The sequence below is a fragment of the Heptranchias perlo genome, chromosome 1 (assembly GCF_035084215.1).
Source record: "Heptranchias perlo isolate sHepPer1 chromosome 1, sHepPer1.hap1, whole genome shotgun sequence".
NCBI lineage: Eukaryota > Metazoa > Chordata > Chondrichthyes > Hexanchiformes > Hexanchidae > Heptranchias > Heptranchias perlo.
Window position 1 is genome coordinate 28,657,482 of NC_090325.1, and position 25,120 is coordinate 28,682,601.

Below are 25,120 nucleotides of genomic sequence, written 5' to 3' on the forward strand. Positions count from 1 at the left end.
TGACACCTTTAAAAGGTTGGACCTCTGCTAAAGGGGATTCAGGATTATAGAGATGTTAGCACTAGTTGATTTTTTTTCAGGGATGTAGGAGAAGAAACCTAGTGTTAATTAGCAGAACAAAAGATAAGGGGGAAGTAGGAATCCATGATAGAAAGGCCATTTCTCACTCAGGATTTCATTCTTAACTGCACTTAATTATATTAAAGTGAGCTACTAGATATGCCCTATAATGTTGAGTTTCAGATCAGGTCATAGGAGTATTATAAGTATTTTTAAAGAATTACTAAATAAAATGTTTTGACATGGCCATCCAGATATATAACAAAACTTGCTGTTGACCCTGCTTGACAGCATGATGTACTGAGATGTAGCTCTAAAACGGTGTATTGTATAGTAGTATTATCTAGCTTCATGTCATATTTCCCCAAATGATGTACTGAGCTAGAGGGAGATTTTGTGAAGTGCTGGGAATAAGTCCTTTTAAGAGTGGTGAAGAGGTGAGGAACAAAACAATTCTGTTAGCACTAAACAATTTTCTATTTTTGTGTTGCTAGGTCACTAGTTAATGCAACACTATAAACTCTACTGAATGGGGAAAAATGTACCCTTTGTTTTAGGAATTACAATAGCAAACACAATCTGAGATTCCTTCAGTTTTTGGATCATTTTTCAATACAGTTCCCACCACTTAACACAGTCCACGCTTATCACAGGCAGCCACTTATATCAGGTAAATAGCGCTAACCATTTTCCATTACCATTGGAGTCAAATACAAAGGCGCCACTTATAACTTATTAAGCATGCCGACTATTTCAGGCTGTTCAATAAGTATTTACTGATATAAAAAGCTCTGCTGATTTCAGGCAAAGTCGGCTGTTCAAGCAGTTTCAATCAGCTGTTCGCAGCTTGTTACAGTACGATTACCTTAGTGATGAGATTCTGGATGCAACTGCTAACAATTACGAGAGGCAGTTGCTAAGTGGAGACTTTCTGTTTTTTAAAATTTGTTGGTTACTTCACTTTTTGGTTTTACTGTCCATTGCTTATAGCGGGCAAATCGTGTTAACACCCACGCGCCTGCTATAAACGATGGGGACTGTATCTCAGTATATGAGTACAACTTCCCCATTTAAATCTCTACAACAAAGTCTGAACAGCTGCACGGTCACTGAAAATAAGACGTGATTCATTACACAATATTTTTTCAATTGCCTTGTGCTGCTGCTTTTTTAATAAAGTAGAATAAATAAATCTTGATGTGTTGTCAGTATAAACTATTCTTACCATTTAAATACAGTCAGAATCCCTAGAGTTCACAAGGTAAGATGGGATGAGGAAGATCATCCATCCAGAATAATCCTGACACCTCCCTTCCCCCTACCCCCCTGCCCTCCAGCATTCAGTTGGTTCATAGAGCAGCACAGAAGGAGGTAATTTGGCCCATCGTGCCTATGCCGGCTCTTTGAAAGAGCTATCCAACTAGTCCCACTCCCCCGCTCTTTCCCCAGAGCCCTTAAATAATTTCCAGGATTCTCACCTTCACTGCTCTCTTTGTATTAATCACTCTTTTTTTTGTGTGAAGAACTTGATGATATCAGTCTTAATTGCCTTTTCCTAGATTGAACCTGTAGCCTCTTGTTCTACTCGTGATTAAATTTAAAGTAATTGTCTAGATTTACCTTTTCCATTTCATTTACTACCTTACATACCTGTATACAGTCACCTCTTGAATGCTTCCCTACAAAACTAAAAAGCCAAAAGTCCCTCTAGTCTTTCCTCATAACTCAGATCGCTAACATTAGGGGTCAGTCTTGTGGCTCTTTGCCACATTGCCTCCATCACTTGAATGTTTCCCTTATCTCAGTAACAAGAACTGGACACACTACTCGAGGTGTTGACTTACCAGATCCCTACACAGTTTCGCCATGAAATCAAAAGCAAAATACTGTGGATGCTGGAAATCTGAAATAAAAACAGAAAATGCTGGAGAAGCTCAGCAAGTCAGGCAGCATCTGTGGAGAAAGGACTTCAACCTGAAACGTTAACTCTTTCTTTCTCCACAGATGCTGCCTGACTTGCTGAGCTTCTCCAGCATTTTCTGTTTTTATTACAGTTTGACCATGACTTCCTCTGACTTGTATTGTACCGTTGTACATAGAAAGTTCAACATTGTTTTGGATTTGTTGATTGCTGCTTTGCGTTGTTTGGACGTGTTGAGCACAGAGTCCACCAAGATTCCCAGGTCTCTTTCAAATTCATCCTCTGCTGTTTCAACATCATTCATGGAGAACCTGTGTTTCCCATTTTTCCTTTTCATATGCAATACTTTCACACCTGTTAAAGTTCATCTGCCATTGTTCTGCCCATGCACACATTTGTCCAGCTCCTTCTGTAATTTCTGAGCTGCTTCCAATTCTGCTGTCCCACCTAGTTTAGTGTCAACTGCTAATTTAATCAGTTTGCATTGGGTTTCTGATTCCAAGTCATGTAAATCAGAAACAGTAATGGCCTTCTCGCCTCCCGTGCCCCCACCACCCCGACGTAACTCCTTGAACAATTACCTGTTGTTTTCTATCCTTCAACCAATTTCTTATCCATAGAAATATCCATCACTTTATGCTTAGCTTTTCATGTGGAACTTTGTCAAATTGTGCAATGTTGTAAGACTCACCACAGTCCACTTGGGATGTCACATCCTCAAAGAATTCAAGGAGGTTGATCAAGCAGGATCTTCACTTTCTGAATCCATGTTGATTGCTGTTTGCTGAGTTATTATACAGATGGTCTTAAAGTTTACACCTGATAATCAATTCCATTATTTTACACAGGTTTGAAGTAATACGGACGTGTCTGTAGCTGCCCGAGTCTGATTTATTATCCTTTTTTAAATATGGGCAACACATTGGCCAGTTTCCAGAATTACTGGTACCTCTCCAATGTCCACCAACTCCTTGATAATTATGCATGCCTCACAAATCTCCATCACGGTCTTCTTTAGCATTTTGGGATGAATACCACAGGAATTTATAGCCCTTTTAGCCTTTAGGGCTTGCATCTCATTTATATCAGTCATTAATTTTGCCTTGTTAATTCTGTTTATTTGGGGAGACATGTTGCTCATGTCTTCCCTTGTGAATACTTGGAGAATGTAATCATTCAGTGCTCGTCCTCTGTTTCAAGTCTATTTGCATCTTTTAAGATTCTTGCCTCTTCTCTGACTGACCTCTTCCTGTTGAAGTACTGAAAGTATTTCTTACAGTTTTGCATCAGCAGCAATGCTTTTTTTCTGTTACACAGATTAATAGCGTATTTCAGTCCAATCTCTTCCTCTATCCCAATATATCATGTCGTAAAAAGCAATTTTATGTTTTTTCCAAACCAGATTATAATCTGTATGAATAGGGAAAATGCAATATGTTGATGTATGTGATTTTTGTTTTGAATTGATTTCTAGAGCAGAATAGATATCCAAGTGTGCTTTAGTTATTTAATCAAAAAATGGAAACACACTTTATCAAGTAACTTATTCTAGTGCTAGTAACCAGTGTATCATAACTAATTCATGTTTCGTCATTGTTTCAGGAAAGTGGGAGTGTCCATGGCACCACTGCGATGTCTGTGGAAAACCCTCTGTTGTTTTTTGCCAATTCTGCCCCAACTCTTTTTGCAAGGATCATGAGGAAGGAACAATGTTCAGGTCCACACTAGATGGGCGTGCTTGCTGCTGCGAACATGACCACTGCAACATGGCGGAACCTCTGGAACGATGCAAAAACCCGGAGACCAACCTTTCTCTGAATGAGACAGTGAAGTCAGAGTCCAAGAACCCCAAAACCAGCAATTATATGCCAGTTGAAAAAGCACAGTGAATTACTTGAACTGTAGACACTATTGGGAATTGATGTTAATTGATACATACCACCACAAAACACTCCTCATAACTTGCCACACAAGAGCTGTTTGCAGGAAAAGGCATTCTTGATTCCACTGAGCCATCTCCAGCAGTTCTTAACTGCATCTGCACTGATAACTCAAGACTGTGACTACATAACTCACAGTAACCAGGACAGCAAAACTACACAGCATTACATTAACACTGGGAATCTTTGAAACTATCCCTCCTATGAAGCAGTGAAAATAGGAGGTAGATTTATAAGACCAAAATACGAATTGGGATTGAAACTAGAAATTAATAGCATTTATCAGTCATTAAAAGTGTTAGAAATATGATACTGAAAGAAATGACACTATTAGTTGCTCTTCATTGTGTTTGTATGCGTTAGTGTAGTTTACATTAATAGTTCAGTACCTTTTGTAACCCTGCTGGTCTTTATTGCAGTGCATAGATAATCACTCACGTTCAGCGTTTTAAAATACCTTCTCTTCAGGGCTGTTTGAACTGTTTAAATGTGTGACCACAGGGATTGAGACTATTACTGTAGCCAGTAAATGCAGTAATTTTGGGTCTTTTACTGGAAAAATTCTGGTCAGACAAGTTTTATTTAAACCAACTGTAATAACAGCAAATACAAGTTCTGTTTAGTCAGATATGTACCAAACTGTGAACCATGTTCACCTTAATTGAAAATGTTTTAGATTAGTGTTCATGTGTTTCCTCTAGTTTTGTTTTGTTTTTTGTTCATCCTTTGGAGGTTTCTGTAGTTTTTAAACTTTTGTCTTCGCAACATCACATAAGAAACCAACTGTTTATAGATCTGAGAGATGGATTATGTAACTCTGCTCAAAGCACTGCTTGCAGAGTTCAGCCTCTAGTTTTAACTTATTGTACAGTATATTCCCATACCTCTCCCATAGCTCTAGTAGTGGTCCAAGAGTAGCCCATTCCACAGCAGGAGAGCTTTCAGATTTACAGTGATATTTTTATTTTATACCATGTGTCAACAAAGTGATATGTTGGCAACATTTTTATCCTATTTTGTTATTTGAATATTGCCCACATTACCTGTGTCTTCATTTGGCAGCTGTGGCTGCCATCTTGAGAATTCCGTAGGGATGACAAATGAAATTCATGCGGTTGTTGCGAGACTAAAACCGAATGTGTTCCATCACTGAGTGATAATGTTAGTATGAGTTTTCATCTCACTGACTCAATACACTATTTCCCTATTGCTGTCATGTTGCATCTTTGCTTGTAGGTCAGTGTTTGCTGTTTTGTGAAATTTTTATTTCAGTTTACAGGATGAAGTTTGGGTCACTTGCAATTCAGATTCACAGAGCACAAAATGTAAATTTTCAAAGCCAGAACTGAAGATTCACTACTGATGGTTCGCACAAAAGTGTTCAGTTATAAGGGAACATAACCTTTCCCTTCAACAATGTCCGTTCAGTTGCAGATGTGTGCCTACACTGTCAGGGAGAAGATTCACATACTGTGCCACTACATCAACAAGAATTGAGTACATCATTCGAAGGTTGAACAGTCCTTCTGTCATCTATTTAGATGAGCATTTTTTTTTATTGGTATGGTCCTAACCCCATGAAAGTTTTTTGCTCACCGTGATGGTGCTAGTGCAGTTCAGCGTGTTTTTTTTTAAAGCAACAAGCCAGTCCAAACTTAAAAATATTCACATCACAACTGGCTTTTGAATTCAATTCTATTATGCACACTTTTCAGCCGGCAACCTGATGAGTTTCATTTTCCATCCCTGTGGAAATATTCAGGATGGTGCTCCACATTCCTGGATTGTTGAGAGGCAGCTCATGTTAACTATTTTGTATAATTGTAATAGTCTGACTACTTAGTTACTTTAGGTACATAAAATAATTGTGCACTTCAGTACAAACAGACTTAATAGTAAGTAATTGGAGAACTGTGGAAGACTGAAATAAGTACTGCATGTATGTAGCTAGCTCAGTGGAATGGTGTTTAGATTTTAACCCTAAAGGTAAAAAGCAGCAACTTGAAAATAGTTTCGGATTCTGAAGATATCGGTTGCGAGCAGAATGAGTAAGGTACATGAGAAGAATACTTCAGATTTTTGACTCCAGTTGTAAGTAAATTAATGCCAGTAAGTTTGCAGGGAACTCATTAGTTTTGGAATAAAAGCATCCTAGTAGCTACCGTTGTACAATATTGGACTTAACAGTCTACGGTTTTTGCATTCAAAAGCTAGCTTCAGCTGGTGTTCAAACTCACTTGCCCTCATTTCTTTGCTAGGCTACCAGATTGTATCAAAACTAGAGACATAACATTGGTAAACCAATCCTAAGCCTGACTACAGGGGCAAATTTCCTGTAAGGTACTAATTGATTACTGTTGGCCATGCAAAAGTCTGATGTCCAGTACCTAGTTAAAAGAGTAAATGTGGGGTTGATGTGAGAAACATTACTAAATTTCTCTATTCATATAGTCAGTGGGTAGAAAATTTGGGCCATCGTGAATCAAGGTGCTAAGTAGCTACCAATATGGTTTTGCTGAGGAAACATTTTTGCTCAGGAGCTAAAATGGCTTCTGACTTGAGTTCAGTCTATAAGCAGTTGCTTCATTTTCACTAGGAAAAGTCTCGGGTATTTGTAAAGGCAGATGGTAAACATACAGGGAAATCTTATGAGCCTAAGTATTATGGGCATAAAATGGGCACAACAAGGTCCAATTTTGGGAATCAACATCAGACTCCCTAAAGAGGTGTTAGGCCCCCTACATATATATATGAGGGGTCTAACGTCAGTTTTAGGCCCTCTTACGAATTGGGCAGCGATGAGCGGGGCAGGCGTCGGGCTTTCCCCGCTCAGGATTCTTCAGCGGCTGCTAACTAACTGTCAGTTCTGAAAAAAAAAAAATTCCTGTAGAGGCAGGAGCAGGAGTTCCAGTTGCGGTGTGTGCTGATTCTGGGTCTGAAAATGGGCCCAGATGAATTTCCACCCCGAAAGGTTTTGGGGGCAAAATTGGTCTTTGCCAGTAGCACAAAATGCACTCATTGGGAATTAGCGGCCCATTTTACACGGCACTCGATTTTCTTTTCCATGTGAGAAAGAAACTCGACCGCTGTGTAAAATGGGCTACCAATTCACTGAGCACAGTTTGCACTACTGATGAAGACCAGTTTTACCCTCTTTAACCGTGTTATCTTTAACACATTTAATCTTAGCCCAGTGTTGAAGTCGTTGTTAAATTTAGACTAGCAAAATTGATATTAATGAGAATTTATTTGAACTTCAGTTGATTTAGATAAGCTTGAATATATAGTATAATTTGACCATCTGGTTTGTACATGTTTAAATCTAAGCAACAACCAGGCAACAATTACAAGTGTCTTGAGTTCATAGCCTTATTGATTGGACATTACATACTAAAGCTGCTGTATGCTTTTTTTTCACTGTGCACCTCAACAAGATTTTATTTTTTGAAGTTTTTTTATTAAAAGACTTGCTTACCTAGAATTGCAACCCATCATTTAAATGTAGAACTTTACTTTTGTGGCTGAGAGCAAACTCAACCATAAAGGAGTGATTTCCACCCCCTCCCCCCCCCCCCCCCCCCCCCACAAGAGTAACTCGGTGTCCCTCATAGGTCGATATTAGGACCATGTCTCTTTATGATATATATTAATGACCTGGACGGGTATATGGGGCATAATTTCAAAGTTTGCAGATGACACGAATCTCAGTGAGGAGGATAGTAGCAGACTTCAGGAGGACATAGACAGACTGGTGCAATAGGCAAACATATTGCATTAAATTTCACCTGCCAAGTAGTGTGAAGTGATGCATTGAGGAGAGGCAATATAAACTATATGGTACAATATGAAAGGGGGTGCAGGAACAGACACCTGGGGCTTTATGTACACAAACCTTAGATGGTGGCAGGACAAGTTGATATAGCTTTTTTTTTAATTAAAAAAACAGCATATGGGATCCATGGCTTTATAAATAGAGGCATAGAGTACAAAAGCAAGGAAGTTCTGGTTAGCTGAGGCCCAACCTCAAGGTTTGAGTATTGTCTAATTCTGGGCACCACACTAGGAAGGATGTCAAGGCGTAGGAGAGGGTGCAGAGCAGATTTACTAGAAAGGTACTAGGGATGAGGGACTTCAGTTATGTGGAGAGACTAGAGAAGCTGGGATTGTTCTTCTTAGAGCAGAGAAAGTTATGGGGAGATTTAATTGAGGGGTTTTGAAGGAGAAATTGTTTCTGCTGGTAGGTGGGTCTGGTAACCAGAGGACATAAATTTAAGGTAATTGGTAAAAGAACCAGTGGGGAGATGAGGTTTTTTTACGCAATGAGTTATGATCTGGAATGCATTATGTGAAAGGGTAGTGGAAGACGATTCAATAGTAACTTTCAAAAGGAAATTGGCTATATACTTGAAAAGGAAAAATTTGCAGTGCTATGGGGAAAAATGCAGGGGAATGGGACTTGTCGGATAGCTCTTTCAAAGAGCTGGCACAGGCACAATGAGCCGAATGGCAGCGTCCATTGTTGTATAATTCTATGATTCTATAATTTATCATAGGCTATATGTCTCTTGCAAGCGAGCTGTTTCCAGGCTTTTACCAATGCAACTCTGAGGCAGCCAATAACAGTTACAATAGCCTAGTAGCTTTTTTTTTTATTCGTTCACGGGATGTGGGCGTCGCTGGCAAGGCCGGCATTTATTGCCCATCCCTAGTTGCCCTCGAGAAGGTGGTGGTGAGCCGCCTTCTTGAACCGCTGCAGTCCGTGTGGTGACGGTTCTCCCACAGTGCTGTTAGGAAGGGAGTTCCAGGATTTTGACCCAGCGACAATGAAGGAACGGCGATATATTTCCAAGTCGGGATGGTGTGTGACTTGGAGGGGAACGTGCAGGTGGTGTTGTTCCCATGCGCCTGCTGCCCTTGTCCTTCTAGGTGGTAGAGGTCGCGGGTTTGGGAGGTGCTGTCGAAGAAGCCTTGGCGAGTTGCTGCAGTGCATCCTGTGGATGGTACACACTGCAGCCACAGTGCGCCGGTGGTGAAGGGAGTGAATGTTTAGGGTGGTGGATGGGGTGCCAATCAAGCGGGCTGCTTTATCTTGGATGGTGTCGAGCTTCTTGAGTGTTGTTGGAGCTGCACTCATCCAGGCAAGTGGAGAGTATTCCATCACACTCCTGACTTGTGCCTTGTAGATGGTGGAAAGGCTTTGGGGAGTCAGGAGGTGAGTCACTCGCCGCAGAATACCCAGCCTCTGACCTGCTCTCATAGCCACAGTATTTATATGGCTGGTCCAGTTAAGTTTCTGGTCAATGGTGACCCCCAGGTCTCCAATGAGAGAGTGGAGGCCTATACTGTCACTACGTGTACATGCAACAGTTAACTTCCGCCACTGCTACAATTAAAAGGTTTGGAGAAGATCCATTCTACTTGAAATACATTTTTAATATAGTTTGTGATTTTGTTCAGCTGGAATTCTTTGAGGAAGTTACAAGATTGGCAGATGAGTTATACACTGAAAATAACTCATTTGGATTTTCACAGGGTATTTGACACCATTACATTTGTGGGATGGTTTTGGGTTGTAAATTGACTTGACAGAAGGCATTGATAATAGGCAAGCCTCCAACTGGGTTGGGACAGTGACTCTCCAGAGAGGATTTCTAATTTTCCCTCTTATTTACACCACATTCAAGTCCAGTAGAGAAGTTTACCTCTACTATGATGCTGCCAAGAGTTAATGCATCCACTTACAGTCGACCAATGTTAGTAGTATTATGGAGTTTGTGCTTGATTAATTTCAGCAAGCAGGTGAAAATTAGCTTTACCTTATAAGTTTTAACCTTTGGTTATTTATTTTCCTTATTTAGGTAATGTGTGTAATAGTAAAAATTATATATACTACAGATATCTATTGAAATAGTTAGCAACCCTTTTATTGTTATAAACTTTATTCTTCCTAGTGGAAAGGAGTAAGGATCTACAGAAGTCACAGCTTGACCTCTTGATTTAAGCATTGACAGAAGCCTGGGACAAAGTTGCTCACTTGCCTGAGGACTGCACATGGCAGAGATCAAAAATAGGGCAGGAGAGACAAACTTGCAAGAAGAAACTCTGACTTGAGCACATAAGAAGTTGGTACCAGTGTCAGTCAGATTTATCTGGAATATACTGCATGTCTAGGTAATGACATCATTAATACTCATTATTTGCATACTGGGGTGATTCTAGCTCTTAAGGTCAGTGAACAATATGTAGAGGGAGAAGTTTAGCCTGTGTACATCCAGGCTGTAGTGGGCACACCAGTATTTTCAAACTGAGCACCACTCTGCACACACAAGACTTGTAAAAGTCAGAATAGTTTGAGCCCCAGGGCTTGGTACTTGTTTTGTAGGGGAATTACACCCATGGCGTCCTTTTCTCCAGTTAGCAAGTGCACTGCCCTCTTCCACCCGTACGTGAAACATCTTCATTCTTGTAAATTTAAAAGATCAGTATTTTCTTATCTGTCCTCCCTGGAGGAAAAACAAAAGTTGTGAAGTTTTATGCAGCACATTTAAGTTCACTTGACTGGCAGCTTCTTTCAGCTTCAACGTGCCCAGCTATGCAACCAATCCTACTTAGTTGCATTGACCTTTCTTGTTCCAGATTAAATGTGGCCTAAGACAGTATCCTCTACCTTCAATAGAAGGGGGGAAAGTTTTCAGAAAATAGATTTGAACCCACCTGGTCATGGGTTCTGAGCTATAGTCTACCTATAACCACAGGTAAGGTTGGCACTGAATTGTAACACTTGTAAGTCTTAGTTTTCTCAAGTTTTTGAATGAGGAGAGCTAGTCTTTTTGCAAATTTCTTCATTCTTCATTCTTCTAGCAGCTGCAGAGAATAACCAAAGGTATTGTCTACCACCAGGTTGCTATCAGCCTGGAAATAATATATGCTTGGAAATAACCAATGTACCTTTTTTTTACTAGAACAGCAGCACAAAGTGTGCACCATCTCCTGGACTATGGCAGAAGACGATCCCCTATCTATGGATGCCCAAGAGCTATTACAAGGAGTTTACCTTTCAAAGAAAGTTACTCATCATCTTTGTCACACTAATAGTAGTACCTCTAGTCTTAATGACTCGCTCTGATTTGTCCATCAAGCCAAACTGCCTGTCCGGACCACAGCAGAATTCTCATTGGCCGCATGGTTACAGTTTACATTGATAATGCAGATGGTGAGGATCCCACAAAAAATAATGTAATATTGGATTTAGTTTCAGCTCTAACAAATGAGGAGGGAATAATAAGCAAAGTAGAAGTAAGAGAATATTTGGGATGAGGGTAGAAAATAAAAGGAAGCCAATTAAAAAGCTGATTTTTAAATGAGCTGATTTTAAGGTTATGAGAGACTGCAGGCAATGGGAAAAGATACTGGAAGGAAAGTGGAATAGTTTTAAAGATATAGTTTTAAGATACAAAAGGAATTTATCCCTGAAATTGGGACAGAATAAAAGAGTAAGATCAATTTGGCTTACTAACAAAGTTGTGAACAGCATTGGGGAGAAAGAGAGCATACAAAAATTTTTAGTGATCAGGAAAGGAACAAGATATGGAGATCTATATAGGCAGAGGAATTTTAAGAAATGTAATGGCTTCAAAGAAGGATCATGAGGAAAACAAAACAAAATAGAACAGTAAAGCATTCTTCAAGGATGTCTGAGTAAATAAAGGGTGCAAGGAAAGGTTGATCTATTAAAATGACAATGGGGCAGTGGTGTCCAAAGATAGAAAAATTGCTAAAGTATTTAACAGTTATTTTTCAATAGTGTTCACAAGAGAAATGAAGAATCGGGTAGTTTAAAGGTGAATGTAGATGGAAAATGTTTTAAATCACGAGAGGGGGCAATTTGGGAGGTTGTTGAAGCTCAAGGTAGATAAGGCATCTCGTTTTGACAACTTTCATCCCAGGGTACTGAAGGAATTGGGCTAACTGATTGTTAGTCCTCGTGCAGATATTTTTCTGAGTTACTGGACTCCGGACCAATCCCAGGGGATTGGAAAATAGCAAAGGGGTGAGCCTTCAAATTATATACCTAGAAACCTTACTTCCACTGTTGGGAAAGTGTTTGAAAGTATTATGAGAGGTAAATAAGGAAACATCTTGAGGCGCATGAGCTAATTCAAGACAACATGGTTTCAGGAGTTGGAGGTCATGCTTGGCTAATTTATTGGATTTCTTTGAGGAGATAACAAACCTAGTAGATAGGGGAGACAGTGGATGTTATCCACCTGGATTTTAGGAAGGCATTTGACACGGTCCCACATAATATACTGCCACATAAGGTCCAAGCCCGTTGGATAGATGGAAATGATTGGTTGGTAAACAAGTGCTGTTGGCAGCCAGTTAGCAGTGGAGTGCCACAAGGTTCAGTGTTGGGGTCATTATTGTTTATCATCATTATAAAAGAACTACGAGGAAAGAATTGTTCCTGACGTGTCCAAATTTGCAGACTATACCAAATTGGCAAATGAATATTAATGCACACATTCAAAAAAGATCTTGACAAGCTCGATCAGTGGGCGGTGAAATGGCAGGTGCAGTTTAATACAGGGATCTGTACAGTCATGAGATTTGGGACGGTTGAAGTAGATTATTTGCTAAATGGGAATGTACTTCAAAAATTCAGAGAGGTCAGTTGAAAACTATTTGGTCCTGGTGAGACCACGTGCAGTTTTGTTCTCCCTATTTCAGAAAGAATATTCCATTATTGGAGGTGGTACAGTAAAGGGACACATGGCTGATCCCAGAACTTAAGGGAATGAGGTAGGAGGAAAAATTAACTACCAAGTATTTCTTGAAAAGAGAAGATTGAAAGAGGATATGATAAAGTATTTAAAATTATGAAAGGTTTGGACAAATTGGAGCCAAGTAAACCTTTCTGCCGTGTACACAATTTAAACAGAAGACATCATATTTACAAATTAAGGACAACAAAACAAATTAGGAACTTTACTAAAAGGGTGGTAAGTATGCCGTCTTTCGGATGGGACGTTAAGCCAAGGCTCCTCAGGTGGACGTAAAAGATCCCATAGCACTCTTCAAAGAGCAGGGGAATCCTCCCCCGATATCCTGGCCAATATTTATCCCTCAACCAACATCACTAAAAAGCAGAATATCTGATCATTATCTCATTGCTGTTTGTGGGACCTTACTGTGCGCATTTTGCTATGTTACAACAGTGACTACACTTCAAAAGTATTTCATTGGATGTAAAGTGCTTTAGGATGTCCTTAGTTCTTTCTTTAACAGATTGCTGGCATGGGTGGTGGAACAAAAAACCTAATGGATTTCAAGGAGGAACTAGACAGGTTCTTCTCAAGAAATGGGATTCAGGGTGATTAGAAATAACCACGGGAATAGTGTGGCTAGGTAAGATAGATGGATCAAAGGTCTACCCCTGCCTGGGACTGTTACTATGTTTTAAAAAAAACCTATTTTAGCTCCACACATTTGCCCCAACTGAGGCGATCTTTGTCAAGCTAATGGGCACAGCAGAACCGAACAACACAGATTAAATCCTTATCAGTTTCCCCAGTTCCAGGGTTCAGTGCTCATTTTTGATCAGCTCATGAAATGTCTGCCATAATGGCAAAAAGTTTCAATATAAACAGTCTAGTCACTCTCAGAATTCAGCACACTAAAAGTTGCTGGAATCTAGATATATAAAGATGGTAGCCAGGACAGGAAAAACATTTTGAGGATTAAGTCCAAGTTTCTAAAACTGTCATAACTCATTTAGATTTTAAATAGATTCACATTACTACACCAAGTTTCTGTTAATTGTCGCTCAGTGATCCAGATTATTCATTCACTTCCTGACCCCAGCTCCAGCCCCTCAAACGCCCAATAAACACTTCAAGTGGAAGCTGGCGTATCCCAATTCTACTGTAGCGTTCAAATAGATGGAACAATATAAACAACAATGTTTATAGTCACAAACAAGAGCCACATTTGTAGGAAACTAAAGGCTTCCCACCAAAAGAAAGTTTAGTCTAGCTCATCCCATGGTTCAGCTGGTAAAGCTAGCTAGCAGGTAGTGTCTGATCCAGTTCCTGGGTCTGTGTAGAGTTAGCTGATCTCAGTGGGATGACGGCATGGATTGCAAAGAGCTGGATTTGGGACTGGGGAGAGGAAAAGAGCCAGGGTTTCTAATTCAGATTGCTTTCTAATGATCCCTGCTAGTAAATCTACAGCGATTAGGGGAGGTTTGGGCTCCCTGTGGACACAGCACTCAAGGTTTGTCCTGACCAGAGCACTTCATAGTTTGAGCATAACTTCCTCTGATACATACTCTATGGCTATATGGTTTAGCAATCTATTTGCTTTGTTGACTGCTGTTCTGCAGTGATTGGTTCATGTTGAGTATTGAGGCTACTGAAACTCCTAGCTCTCTCAAGTTCATTCTTAATTATTTTAATACCATTCATAAAGCTATTATATTTCCTGTTTTTTTTCCTTCCAGTGTGCAATACTTTACTATTATTATATCAAATTTCATCTGCCATTGTTCTGCCCATTTATATATTTTTGTAGTCGCTCAGCAGCCTTCTCCGATTCAACTGCCCCTGTGAGTTTGGTATCATGCAAATTGTATTGAGCTTCTGAATCTAAGTCATTATTATAAATTAGAAACATCAGGGAATGCCAACACTGATCAATGTAGCACTGGTTTTCCCCTGGATATTTGGATCATGTTTTGCTTTCTACCCCCAATCTTGGGGAAATTTATCCCCAAATGAAAAACCTGATAGCTAGTTAACTACTTTTAGCAGGGATAGAACACTTTGAACCAGTTAACAATTACTACAATATCCTGTGCCCTGCTTTATAAAGTTATTCTTCAACAATCTATGCAAAGTTACCCCATAACTTTTGTCAGATTAAAAACTGCAAATACTGGGACTTTGAAACAAAAATAGTAAATTCTGGAAATGCACAATATCTGAAAAGAGATAGGTTAGTGTTTCTGGTGTAGACATTATCAGTTTTGACCAAACATTTCTGTTTTTAATCTTGTACCATTTCTCACTAGATTGGAGATCATCATCCAGTGAGTTACAGGCTGAGCTTTTGGTATTCGCTTAAGGGTAGGTCAACCATTCTGAATTATAATCTAAAGAATGTAGTAAATAAAAGAAATACTTTGGTAAGATCTCCATTTCAATTATATCCTACCCAAACTTCCACCCAACAGACTGAAAAGATTAGCACTGTATTCAGTTATTTTCTTAATCACACATTACACAACCGATTTCAATTTTTCTGAGTGGAGTTAATATTTCAAAGTGGAATATGTTTAATTTGACACTTTAAAAAGAAAATAGCACCTATGATAATTCTCACCATTTCACTATTCTGAAGTACATAATGGATAACAGTTGGAAGAATTAAGTCAATAATAGCCAAGGGAGATAATTTATCCAGCTGGTCTTCCTTTGGATGTTTGGATCATGTTTTACTTGTGTTTTTCACTAGGATCGTAAGGGCATTTTGCTCAAGTACTGCATTCACATTCTACTTCTGTTTTTCCACTGCTTTTGTTTTCTTCAATGCCAGGTTCATAATTTTAGCCTCATACAATAATTGTTTGTAAAATTCTTCAGTCCCATATTGAGTATTTTTAGTTCTTATGGCCCTTCCCTGCAGTTTCCATTTATGGAGACCTGTTCGTACCAGAGCAGAAATCAGCTATACCCAACCCCCAGTTTCCACAGCTGACCGCATCTGTCTGCCTGGCTCACATCAAAGCTTGTGCTAGCTAACATCAAGACTTCTTCCTCAGCCAACCACTGCATGTGACAGTTATTCCAGACCAGCAGCAAATGTCTTCTGATGGGCAATAAAAAGGATGAAAGGCGAAATTAATTGTAACAGTTTTTTTTTCCAGTTCGAATCCTCTTTTGCGACCACTCCCCACCCCAAGCATAGCCATACAACCTGGTCCCCGACATCGTAATATTATCAAGCCAGCTGCTGCAAGGTAAGTAATAATGGCCCTGAGTGACTCACCTGCCCAATTTCCCTCCAGGTGTGGGAAAGCGGAAACCCAAAGATGTAGTTAATTTAGTTTTTTAATTAAAGACATGTGCATGGGATAAAAATGAGAAATAATACATTTAATTAAAACATAAAGTCTCCTACTTAGACTGTAGTTCCATGAGCATCATCAGCCTTTTACTGCCTTGCCCAAATACCAAAGACTTCCCAAAGCATTTCAGATAGAATGAAGTACACTGAGCTTAAAGACCAGTTTATTTGTTTTTGGTGGTGTAGGTCGAGAGCGGAATATCAACCAGGCACCGGAAGAAATCCCTGCTCTTCTTTGAATAGTGCCTTGGTTCAATATCATATGGGAACAACCCATAACCTTCTAACTTGGAGGCAAAGGTGCTAAGCCAAGTTTACACCAAGTCTGGACGTGAATACCAACAGAATATTTCACCACAGGGCCATCCCACCATCCACTTTCTGCAGCAGTAACTGAATAATAATTCAGTTCAGCATCTCCCAAACCCACGACCTCTACCACCAAGAAGGACAAGGGCAGCAGGCACATGGGAACAACACCACCTGCACGTTCCCCTCCAAGTCACACACCATCCCGACTTGGAAACACATCGCCGTTCCTTCATCGTCGCTCGGTCAAAATCCTGGAACTCCCTACCTAACAGCACTGTGGGAGAACCTTCACCACACTGACTACAGCGGTTCAAGAAGGCGGCTCACCACCCCCTTCTCAAGGGCAAAAAAAATAAATAATCAGAAGTGTTCTGGCCAATAGTTATCCCTCATTCAACATCACATTAAAAAAAAACATTATCTGGTCATTATCACGTTGATGTTTGTGGGACCTTGCTGTGTGCAAATTGGTTGCCGCATTTCCCTACATTTCAACAGTGACTACACTTCAAAAGTACTTTATTGGCTGTAATGCGCTTTAGGATGTCCAGAGGTCGTGAAAGGCGCTATATAAATGCAAGTCTTTCTAAATGATTTTTTCCCCCCCACCCCCTCCAGCCTGGGGCACAAAGCCCAATTATAGTCCCCTAATGCTACAGAAGCTGAGATTGGCTAACTCAGCATGGATCAGGGATTGAACATGAAATCTTCTTGTTCTCTACCTCACACTGACTCAGATGTGAAAGCTGAGGCTGAGCTTTGGTATTCGCTCAAAGGTAGGTCAAGCATTCTGAATTAGATGGGGAATAATTTTCAAAGAAAATAAATTTAAGAGTTTGAAAAAAAAGTTTTTTATATATATATATATTGGTGACAATGGTTTCAAGGCAATCTTAATCACATGAAAAATTGAAGGGGTGCTAGCAGCCATCTTGGAGGTTGTGCCACAGTAGCTGTAGATCCTTAATATGATTATTTCCTGTAGTTGTACCCACATTAGTCCAGCACTACATTCTTCTTGCCGACGTTAGCAGTAAGGACATCAAAGGAACCAAGATAATAATTAAAAACAGAAAATAGAGGGAACATAACAGATCAATCAGCATCTGAAAGAGAAAGACAGATTAAAGTTGTGGTGTAACCTTACATTAAAGCTGGCATGGTCAGGTTGCAGAAAAACAAAATTAGAGAAATCAGTGCAACAAGCTTAAAAAAAAAAAATTTAGTGTGACTGTCTGTCTCAATTCACAGCTTCAGCACCCCATCCAGCTGCACCCCTACTTTTAAATGGCAGCACAGCTGTTGGTTAATTCCATAATTACACCGGTTATATTTTGAGTCTCATCCAGCTTTTGTAATTTCTTCTTTCTCTTTTCCATATAGCTGGCTCCAAGCAGTAGAAGAGCAAATTAAAATGATTTGGCTTAGAAAAAGGCCCAAGCTTCAATGCCTCAATGCATGCAGATATTAGCAACATTTCAACTGGCACTAGGTGCAAAAATGTTTCATTCCCACCTCAATCTGCCCTAAAAGTGGACAAAAGAAAATACAAAACTCGATCTAAAATTTTTTGGGAGGCAAAAGTGGCATCGTTCCAGCATTGGGGGGGGGGGGGGGGGGCGCGCTGGAATTTGGGGTGTAAGTCGGATACGCAAGAGTTACACCCATTCTAAAATACACACTAAATTTCAGAAGAATTGTGTGCTGGCAGACACTGCACCTGCCCCTAAAGCAATGCATGTATGCCACCGATGTGATAACGAGGGCAAAACCTGCTGTCTCCAAAATTCCATCATTTACACTAGAATCACATGCTGACAATCTGTAGAAGAGGGATAAGTTGCCTGCATGACTTGTCATACCGGGAAGTGGTCGAGTTCACCAACTTGCATTTATATAGCGCCTTTAACATAGTAAAATGTTCCAAGGCGCTTCACAGGAGCGTAATCAAACAAAATCTGACACCGAGCCACATGAGATATTAGGATATGTGTCCAAAAGCTTGGTCATGGTCAATGAGGTAGGTTTTCAGGAGCATCAGAGAGATTTAGGGAGGGAATTCCAGAGTTGAGAGCCTAAACAGCTGAAAGCATAGCCGCCAATTGTGGAGCGATGAAAATCGGGGTTGTGCAAGAGGCCAGAATTAGAGGAGCACAGAAATCTTGGAGGGTTGTAGAGCTGGAGGAGGTTACAGAGATAGGTTGGGGTGAGGCCATGGAGGGATTTGAAAACAAGGCGTCCTTGAGATGCCCCCGCACACTCTTTGTAATGTGGGTGATCAGAATTAAGCTTGGTAGTTTGACGGTGCTGAAATTTAAAGATTGCTTGCTCTTCTTTTGGCACCTGCTGCCGAACTTCTCACGCAGGTTGCCTGCTTCTTCCAGTGCTGTCATTACCCGTTTAAGTGGCAGCATGTTTTATGTTCTGCTGCTGCATCAGATCTCCACCTCTCCTCCAACTATTTTCCAACCCCCACCCACTATTCAGGGTGTATGTAGAGGCATTCTAGGCTAGATTTACACAGCCGAAACACCTCTCAAACTTTCAATGATCTGACGCTCCAACTTACAGCAGGGTCAGCACTCTGACATTATGGTGGGAGGAAGTTCTGTCCCACCCGCCTGATTTCTGACAGCTCGATGGCATCATCGGACGTTTTGGGCCCTCGCTGTTTTCCAAAGAGGGGATAGCTCAAAATGTCTACACAGTAGGAACAAGCATTTGAGTAAATTCAGACATTGAGTTCAACTTTGGTAATACTTTAAATTCAGATGTTATAAATTCGTGTGTGAATTTAAAAGCCGCCGTATACAAGTCTAAAGTGGCACTAAGATATAGACCAGGTTTGTCTAAATTAAGGGGCATGGATTAGACCATATTTCATTTGGACATGTAAAAGTTTATTAATAAGAGTGAATTTACACATGGTATAAAGAGGTTGGGTGGGAAAGCTGACAGATATAAAGTTACCAGCACAAGGCCTCATACTCTATTAGTTTACAGCAGATTCAAATTGTTGCAGCACAACCACATAGCTGCATTCCTCCATTCCCAACGGACCACAAATTAAACCTCCTACAGCAGAACTGACCACCGGAAGTCAGGCCAACACACCTTCCCAGTAGGCCATGGATCAAGCAGAACTTACCACCTCTCCTAAATGTAGAATCAAAATCACTTGATTAAATTCAGTATTAGGTTTGAGAGGGAGAAGGGTGAGTCACGAACTAAGGTTTTAAATGTAGGTAAAATGGACTTTGGAGGGATGAGGCAGAAATTGACCACAGTAGACTGGGCAGAAATATGAACAAATAAAACTACAAATGAACATTGGGAAGCGTTCAAAGAAGTACTTGGTAGAATACAAGACTTGTACATACCCCTAAAGGGCAAGAGCTGTACTGGTATAAATAAACAATCTTGGTCAACAAGAGAAGTGATGGTATAAAACTAAAAGAAAGGTCTTATATGAATGCAAAGAACAGTAGAGATCCTGAGGACTGGGAATGATATAAAGAACAGCAAAGGGATACAAAGAAAGTAGTAAGAGCTGCAAAAAGGGAATACAAGAAAAAACTTGCGAGGGATATCAAGGACAACACTAAGGTTTTTGCAAATATATTAAGAGAAAGATGGTGGCTGAAAGTAATGTGGGCCCCTTAAAGACAGATGCAGGTGACACTGTAATTGAAAATCAGGAAATGGCAGACTCGCTAAATATTTACTTTGTATCATGAGAAATAGGAGCAGGAGTAGTCCATACGGCCCCTCGAGTCTGCTCCGCCATTCAATCAGATCATGGCTGATCTTCAACCTCAACTCCACTTTCCTGCCCGATCCCCATATCCCTTGATTCCCCTAGAGTCCAGAAATCTATCTATCTCAGCCTTGAATATACTCAACGACTCAGCATCCACAGCCCTCTGGGGTAGAGAATTCCAAATATTCACAACCCACTGAGTGAAGAAATTCCTCCTTATCTCAGTCTTAAATGGCCGACCCCTTATCCTGAGACTATGCCGTCTAGTTCTAGACTCTCCAGCCAGGGGAAACAACCTCTCAACCTCTACCCTGTCAAGCCCCCTCAGAATCTTATATGTTTCAATGAGATCCCCTCTCATTCTTCTAAACTCCAGAGAGTATAGGCCCATTCTACTCAACCTCTCCTCGTAGGACAACCCTCTCATCCCAGGAATTAATCTAATGAACCTTCATTGCACCACCTACAAGGCAAGTATATCCTTCCTTAGTTAAGGAGACAAAAACCGTACGCAGTACTCCAGATGAGGTCTCAACAAAGCCCTGTACAATTGTAGTAAGACTTCCTTACTCTTGTACTCCAACCCCTTGCAATAAAGGGCAACAGTCGGTCTTCACAGTAGAGGATGAGGATAAAGTACCAGAGAAACGAAGAAAAGTAAAAACAAATCAAGGGGAGGAACTTACTAGATTTAATGAAGAAAATAATCAGACTAAAGATAGACAAATCTCTAGGATTCCACCCTAGGGTATTAAAGGAAGTAGGTGAGGAAATTGTAGATGCTCCAGTCATGATCTTCCAAAACTCTCAATTCAGGAATTGTCCCCTTGGATTGCAAAATTGCCAATGTCACTCCACTATTTTAGAAGATTAAGAGAGATAAACTAGAAAATTATGGGCCTATTGGTCTAACGTCTGTTGTGGGGAACTTACTAGAATCTATTATTAGCGACTGAGTGACTGAGCACTTCGACAAACATGAACTGATCAGAGAGAGCCAGCATGGATTTGTAAAGGGTAAGTCATATCTAACAAACCTAGTTGAATTTTTTGAGGAGGTAACTAACGTGCTAGATAAGGGAGTGTCTATGGATGTTATTTACATGGACTTCCAGAACGCATACGATAAGGTTCCACATAAGAGACTGTTAACAAAAATGAGAGCGCATGGAATCGGAGGTAATCTATGGACATGGGTAGAGAATTGTTTAGGTGGTAGGAGACGGAGAGTAGGGATAATGGATATATACTATAATTAGCAGGATGTGACTAGTGGCGTCCCCCAAGGATCTGTACTGGGGCCTCAGCTTTTCATTATATTTATAAAATAGAGAGCCATTTATCCAAGTTTGCTGATGACACCAAGTTAGGTGGTACAGTAAATAGGTGTAGATAGGAGCATAAAGTTACAAAGGGACATTGATAGATTACGTAAGTGGACAAAACTGTGACAGACAGAGTTCAATGTGGGGAAGTGTGAGATCATCCACTTTGGATCTAAGAAAGATAAATCAGAGTATTTTCTGATAGTGAGAAGCTAGGAACTGTGGAGGAGCAGAGATTTAGGGGTCCAACTACAGAAGTCACTAAAAGCTAGTGGACAGATACAAAATAATTTAAAAGTCTAATGGAATGTTGGCCTTTATCTCAAGGGGGCTGGAATACAATGGGAAATTATGTTAGTTATATAAAGCTCTGCCTAGACCCCATTTAAAGTACTGCGTTCAGTTCTGGGCACCACATCTTTGGAAGGACATAATGACCTTGGAGGGGGAGCAGCGCAGATTCACCAAAATGATACCAGAACTAAAAGGGTTAAATTATGAGGACCGGTTGCATAGACTAGGCGTATAGATAGACTGCGTATAGAAGATTAAGGAGTGATCTAATTGAGGTGTTTAAGATGATTAAAGGAGTTGATGGTGTAGGTAGAAACTATTTCCTCTGGTGGGGGAGTCCAGAACAAGGGGTCATAACCTTAAAATTACAGCTAGGCCATTCAAGGGTGATGTCAGGAAGCACTTCTTCACACAAAGGGTAGTGGAAATCTAGAACTCTCTCCCCCAAAAAGCTGTTGAGGCTGGGGGTCAATTGAAAATTTCAAACCTGAGATTGATAGAATTTTGTTAGGCGAGGGTATTAAGGGTTATGGAGCAAAGGCAGGTTAATGGAATTAAGATACATATCAGCCATGATCTAATTGAATGGCGGAACAGGCTCAGGGGGCTGAATGACCTACTCCTGTTCCTATGTTCCCATTTAAGAGATGGCTCCTGGGACCGTCCAGAGTGCTTCTCAATCATACAGACTAGAAAGCTCCTGGTTTGATCTCTGGTCTGTGCTAAGTTAGTGCAATCCTGGTTCAGATGAGCTATGACCCTACAAAATACAGGTGTGCAGCACCTATGGAATTATATTCAAATATCAGTCAGCACCTTCAGAAAGTGAGTGGTGGGATGGGGGTGGGGGAGGAAAGCGTAGAGGGGAATGTGGTGAATTATAATACTTCATTTTGATAAGATGCATAATCTGAACTAATTAAGCATAAATATATATTTTTTATTTCACTGAACATACAATGTAATCAATAAGACACTTGAGCTATGCTCCCAAGTAGGCTCCAAGTTGCAGGTAAAAAAAATTGTTGATACAGGGATAAATTCAAATTTGCCAAGTCACGGACATTCACATCCTATTCCAAGCAAAATCAGTCTACATTCGTTTGCTTTCCAGATTAACCATCCATTATCTTTCACACATTTTAAACAATTTCACAATTTTACTAAATTGTCCATAATTTGGCACTCAGCAAAATCAGTAGTTTTAATTTACAGTCATTCCCATTAAAGCACAATCAATTATCAAGTTCAGGGGGCTTCAGATCTGCCACAAGGAAAGGCAGGCCACAAAATGTGCTAATCATGGGGAGAAACACAAAGGAAAGGAGAAGGAGAAAAGGGGGAAGAATGCCTATGGTGTGGATTAGAGTGAGGGAGACAACAAAAAACTGATTACCTGCTTGCTGAATGCTTGGTGATGAACCTCCTCATTACCAGAAATGTCTCCAAATACCTCAGTGCTCCTGAATGCAGAGCATCCCAGCAGTCAAGGCCAGCTGTCATAGGAAGAGGAAGTTAGACCAATTTGCCCCAGCTCCTTACAGACAATACTAGGTATGCTGGGAGTTGTAGTCTTAGCAAAAAAGAACACAACATACTCCACTGCAATATAAAGGAAGCAAACACTAAAATGTTGAGGAAATTTAAATGTTCAATAAATAATGTCATTTTAAATTTTTGAATAAGAACCTCTAATACTGAAGCCAAAATAATGTCCGGAGGTAAGTTGAGACACTCAGGTTCATTCTGCCTTTGCAAGAAAGGTCAACTTGGCTTGGTTGTTTGCCCACTTGTCCCAAGTCAGAAGGTTGTGGATATCAAATCCCACTCGATGCAGCACTGAGAGCATAGCAGGCTGACCCCAGGCACTCATTTTCCGCCCACAGCCTGCCGGCGGATTGCTAATCAGGCCCAGCCCTCAAAATGGAACAGGCCTCCCGCCAGCACCATCAGGCAGGGCATCCGCCACGCAACCTCCACAAGCTGCCTGCCCAAAGTCCTAACCGAGTGGGAAATTCAACCAGCACCCAAACCTGTGAAACTAAAATTTCAGTCAAGGTGATGATTTGTTTATTCTAACAGCATCACTATCTGTACAATGCATTACAATCCACTGTACTGTAAGGCATCAGCAGATAGAAAAACTGCAACCTGCATCAGCAGGAAGGAAGAGCCAATGGTGCCTAAAAAGAGCATTCTTACTTGAAGATGTCATGTATAAAGTATTCCAACAGGGGGTACTAGAATCCACTTAATTCAATACATTGCAAAAAATAAATCTCTCAGTGCAAAAAGTCTGCTCATACAAGCCTCCAGAGTTCAAATCTGGATTCAGATGATGTTTTCTCCCTGATTCAACATTAAAATAGAAGGCAGAGTTACTGTTGTGCAGCGCGCTTGCCTCATTAAACAGGCAACAATACCTTTCTGCAACGTAGGCCAACTGACCTAAGCACCAATTCACGCTTACGGACTGATTTTGCAATCTCAGCGAAGTGGAGACGAGACTGGGGAGTGACTAAATGCTAGCGCAAAGACAGCCAGAAGTGCACCGAGCTGGGGTCAATTAGCACAAGCTCCTATCACAGCTTTGGCCTTGCACCAGGAACTAGCATAATGGAGGATGACTGCATTCTGGCTTAGTAGCTGGAATTTATAGAGATGTGGCCCAATGGGGTGGGGCTGTGATATTGTTTGAACCTTATAAAAAAGGTTTTATTAAATATTTGGCAGCCTTTGCAAACTCAAAGGGAGGGGGAGGGTGGGAGAAATGCCACGCAAAAATAAAATGAAACAAAACCCAGTGTGGAAACGTGAAACTGAATGTGCAACAAGTGACAGAGTGGCACAGTACTGATTCCCTGTTTGATGACTGGAGATGGGAATGGATGAGATACAAGGAAAGAACTTTACAGCTATTTCATTCCATGTCATAAATACCCATACTGCAGCAAGGCATGCATTTAAGATGCACTATACAATTGAAAGTCTCGCCTCACTCAAATCTTCCAAAGGCTTCACACATCAAATTATTGTGACCTGACCTAACTGCATGATCACTTACTGACACACAGATTGGTCTGCAGATTGGATACATTATTTGTCACCGTGCATCAAGGTTATTTTTCCATTTGAAGAGAAGATGGCAAAAAATTCAGTGAAGCAAGTTCCGACTGGCATTTTCAAGCATGGAGAGATACGGAAAGGTGAAGCATCAGGCTTCCCTATGATCAGACCTAATACTATTCTGCGCTTGCATCTTGTCCATCTTCTCACTCCCTCCCACACAAGAATACACACAATTCCATGCACAATATCTTGCAATACAAGCTCTGGTTGAAGGTGCGCAGGTAGCCAGTTTTGTAACAATGGTCCCTTTTTT

General features: G+C 40.5%; 1 protein-coding gene and 2 long non-coding RNA genes across 6 annotated transcripts in view; 2 read left to right on the forward strand and 1 right to left on the reverse strand.

The window, feature by feature from the left end:
* The window catches only part of nsd2 (nuclear receptor binding SET domain protein 2), a 96,541-nt gene extending 91,411 nt beyond the window's left edge, over positions 1-5,130 (forward strand). For all 4 annotated transcript variants that reach the window (XM_067982863.1, XM_067982844.1, XM_067982873.1 and 1 more), the window contains exon 23: positions 3,584-5,130. In XM_067982863.1, coding sequence (XP_067838964.1) covers positions 3,584-3,870 — 287 coding nt within the window. In that variant the 3' untranslated portion in view covers positions 3,871-5,130. The remainder of the gene's footprint in view (positions 1-3,583) is intronic.
* Positions 1-23,235, reverse strand: part of LOC137320903 (uncharacterized) — a 43,619-nt gene extending 20,384 nt beyond the window's left edge. Inside the window, exon 1 of the long non-coding RNA XR_010962671.1 lies at positions 23,135-23,235. This is a non-coding gene — a long non-coding RNA (uncharacterized lncRNA). The remainder of the gene's footprint in view (positions 1-23,134) is intronic.
* Positions 10,509-15,927, forward strand: LOC137320907 (uncharacterized). Its single transcript, XR_010962673.1, has 3 exons — positions 10,509-11,134; positions 14,993-15,047; positions 15,848-15,927. It is a non-coding gene; the product is annotated as an uncharacterized lncRNA (long non-coding RNA).
* Positions 23,236-25,120: the final 1,885 nt, after the last annotated feature.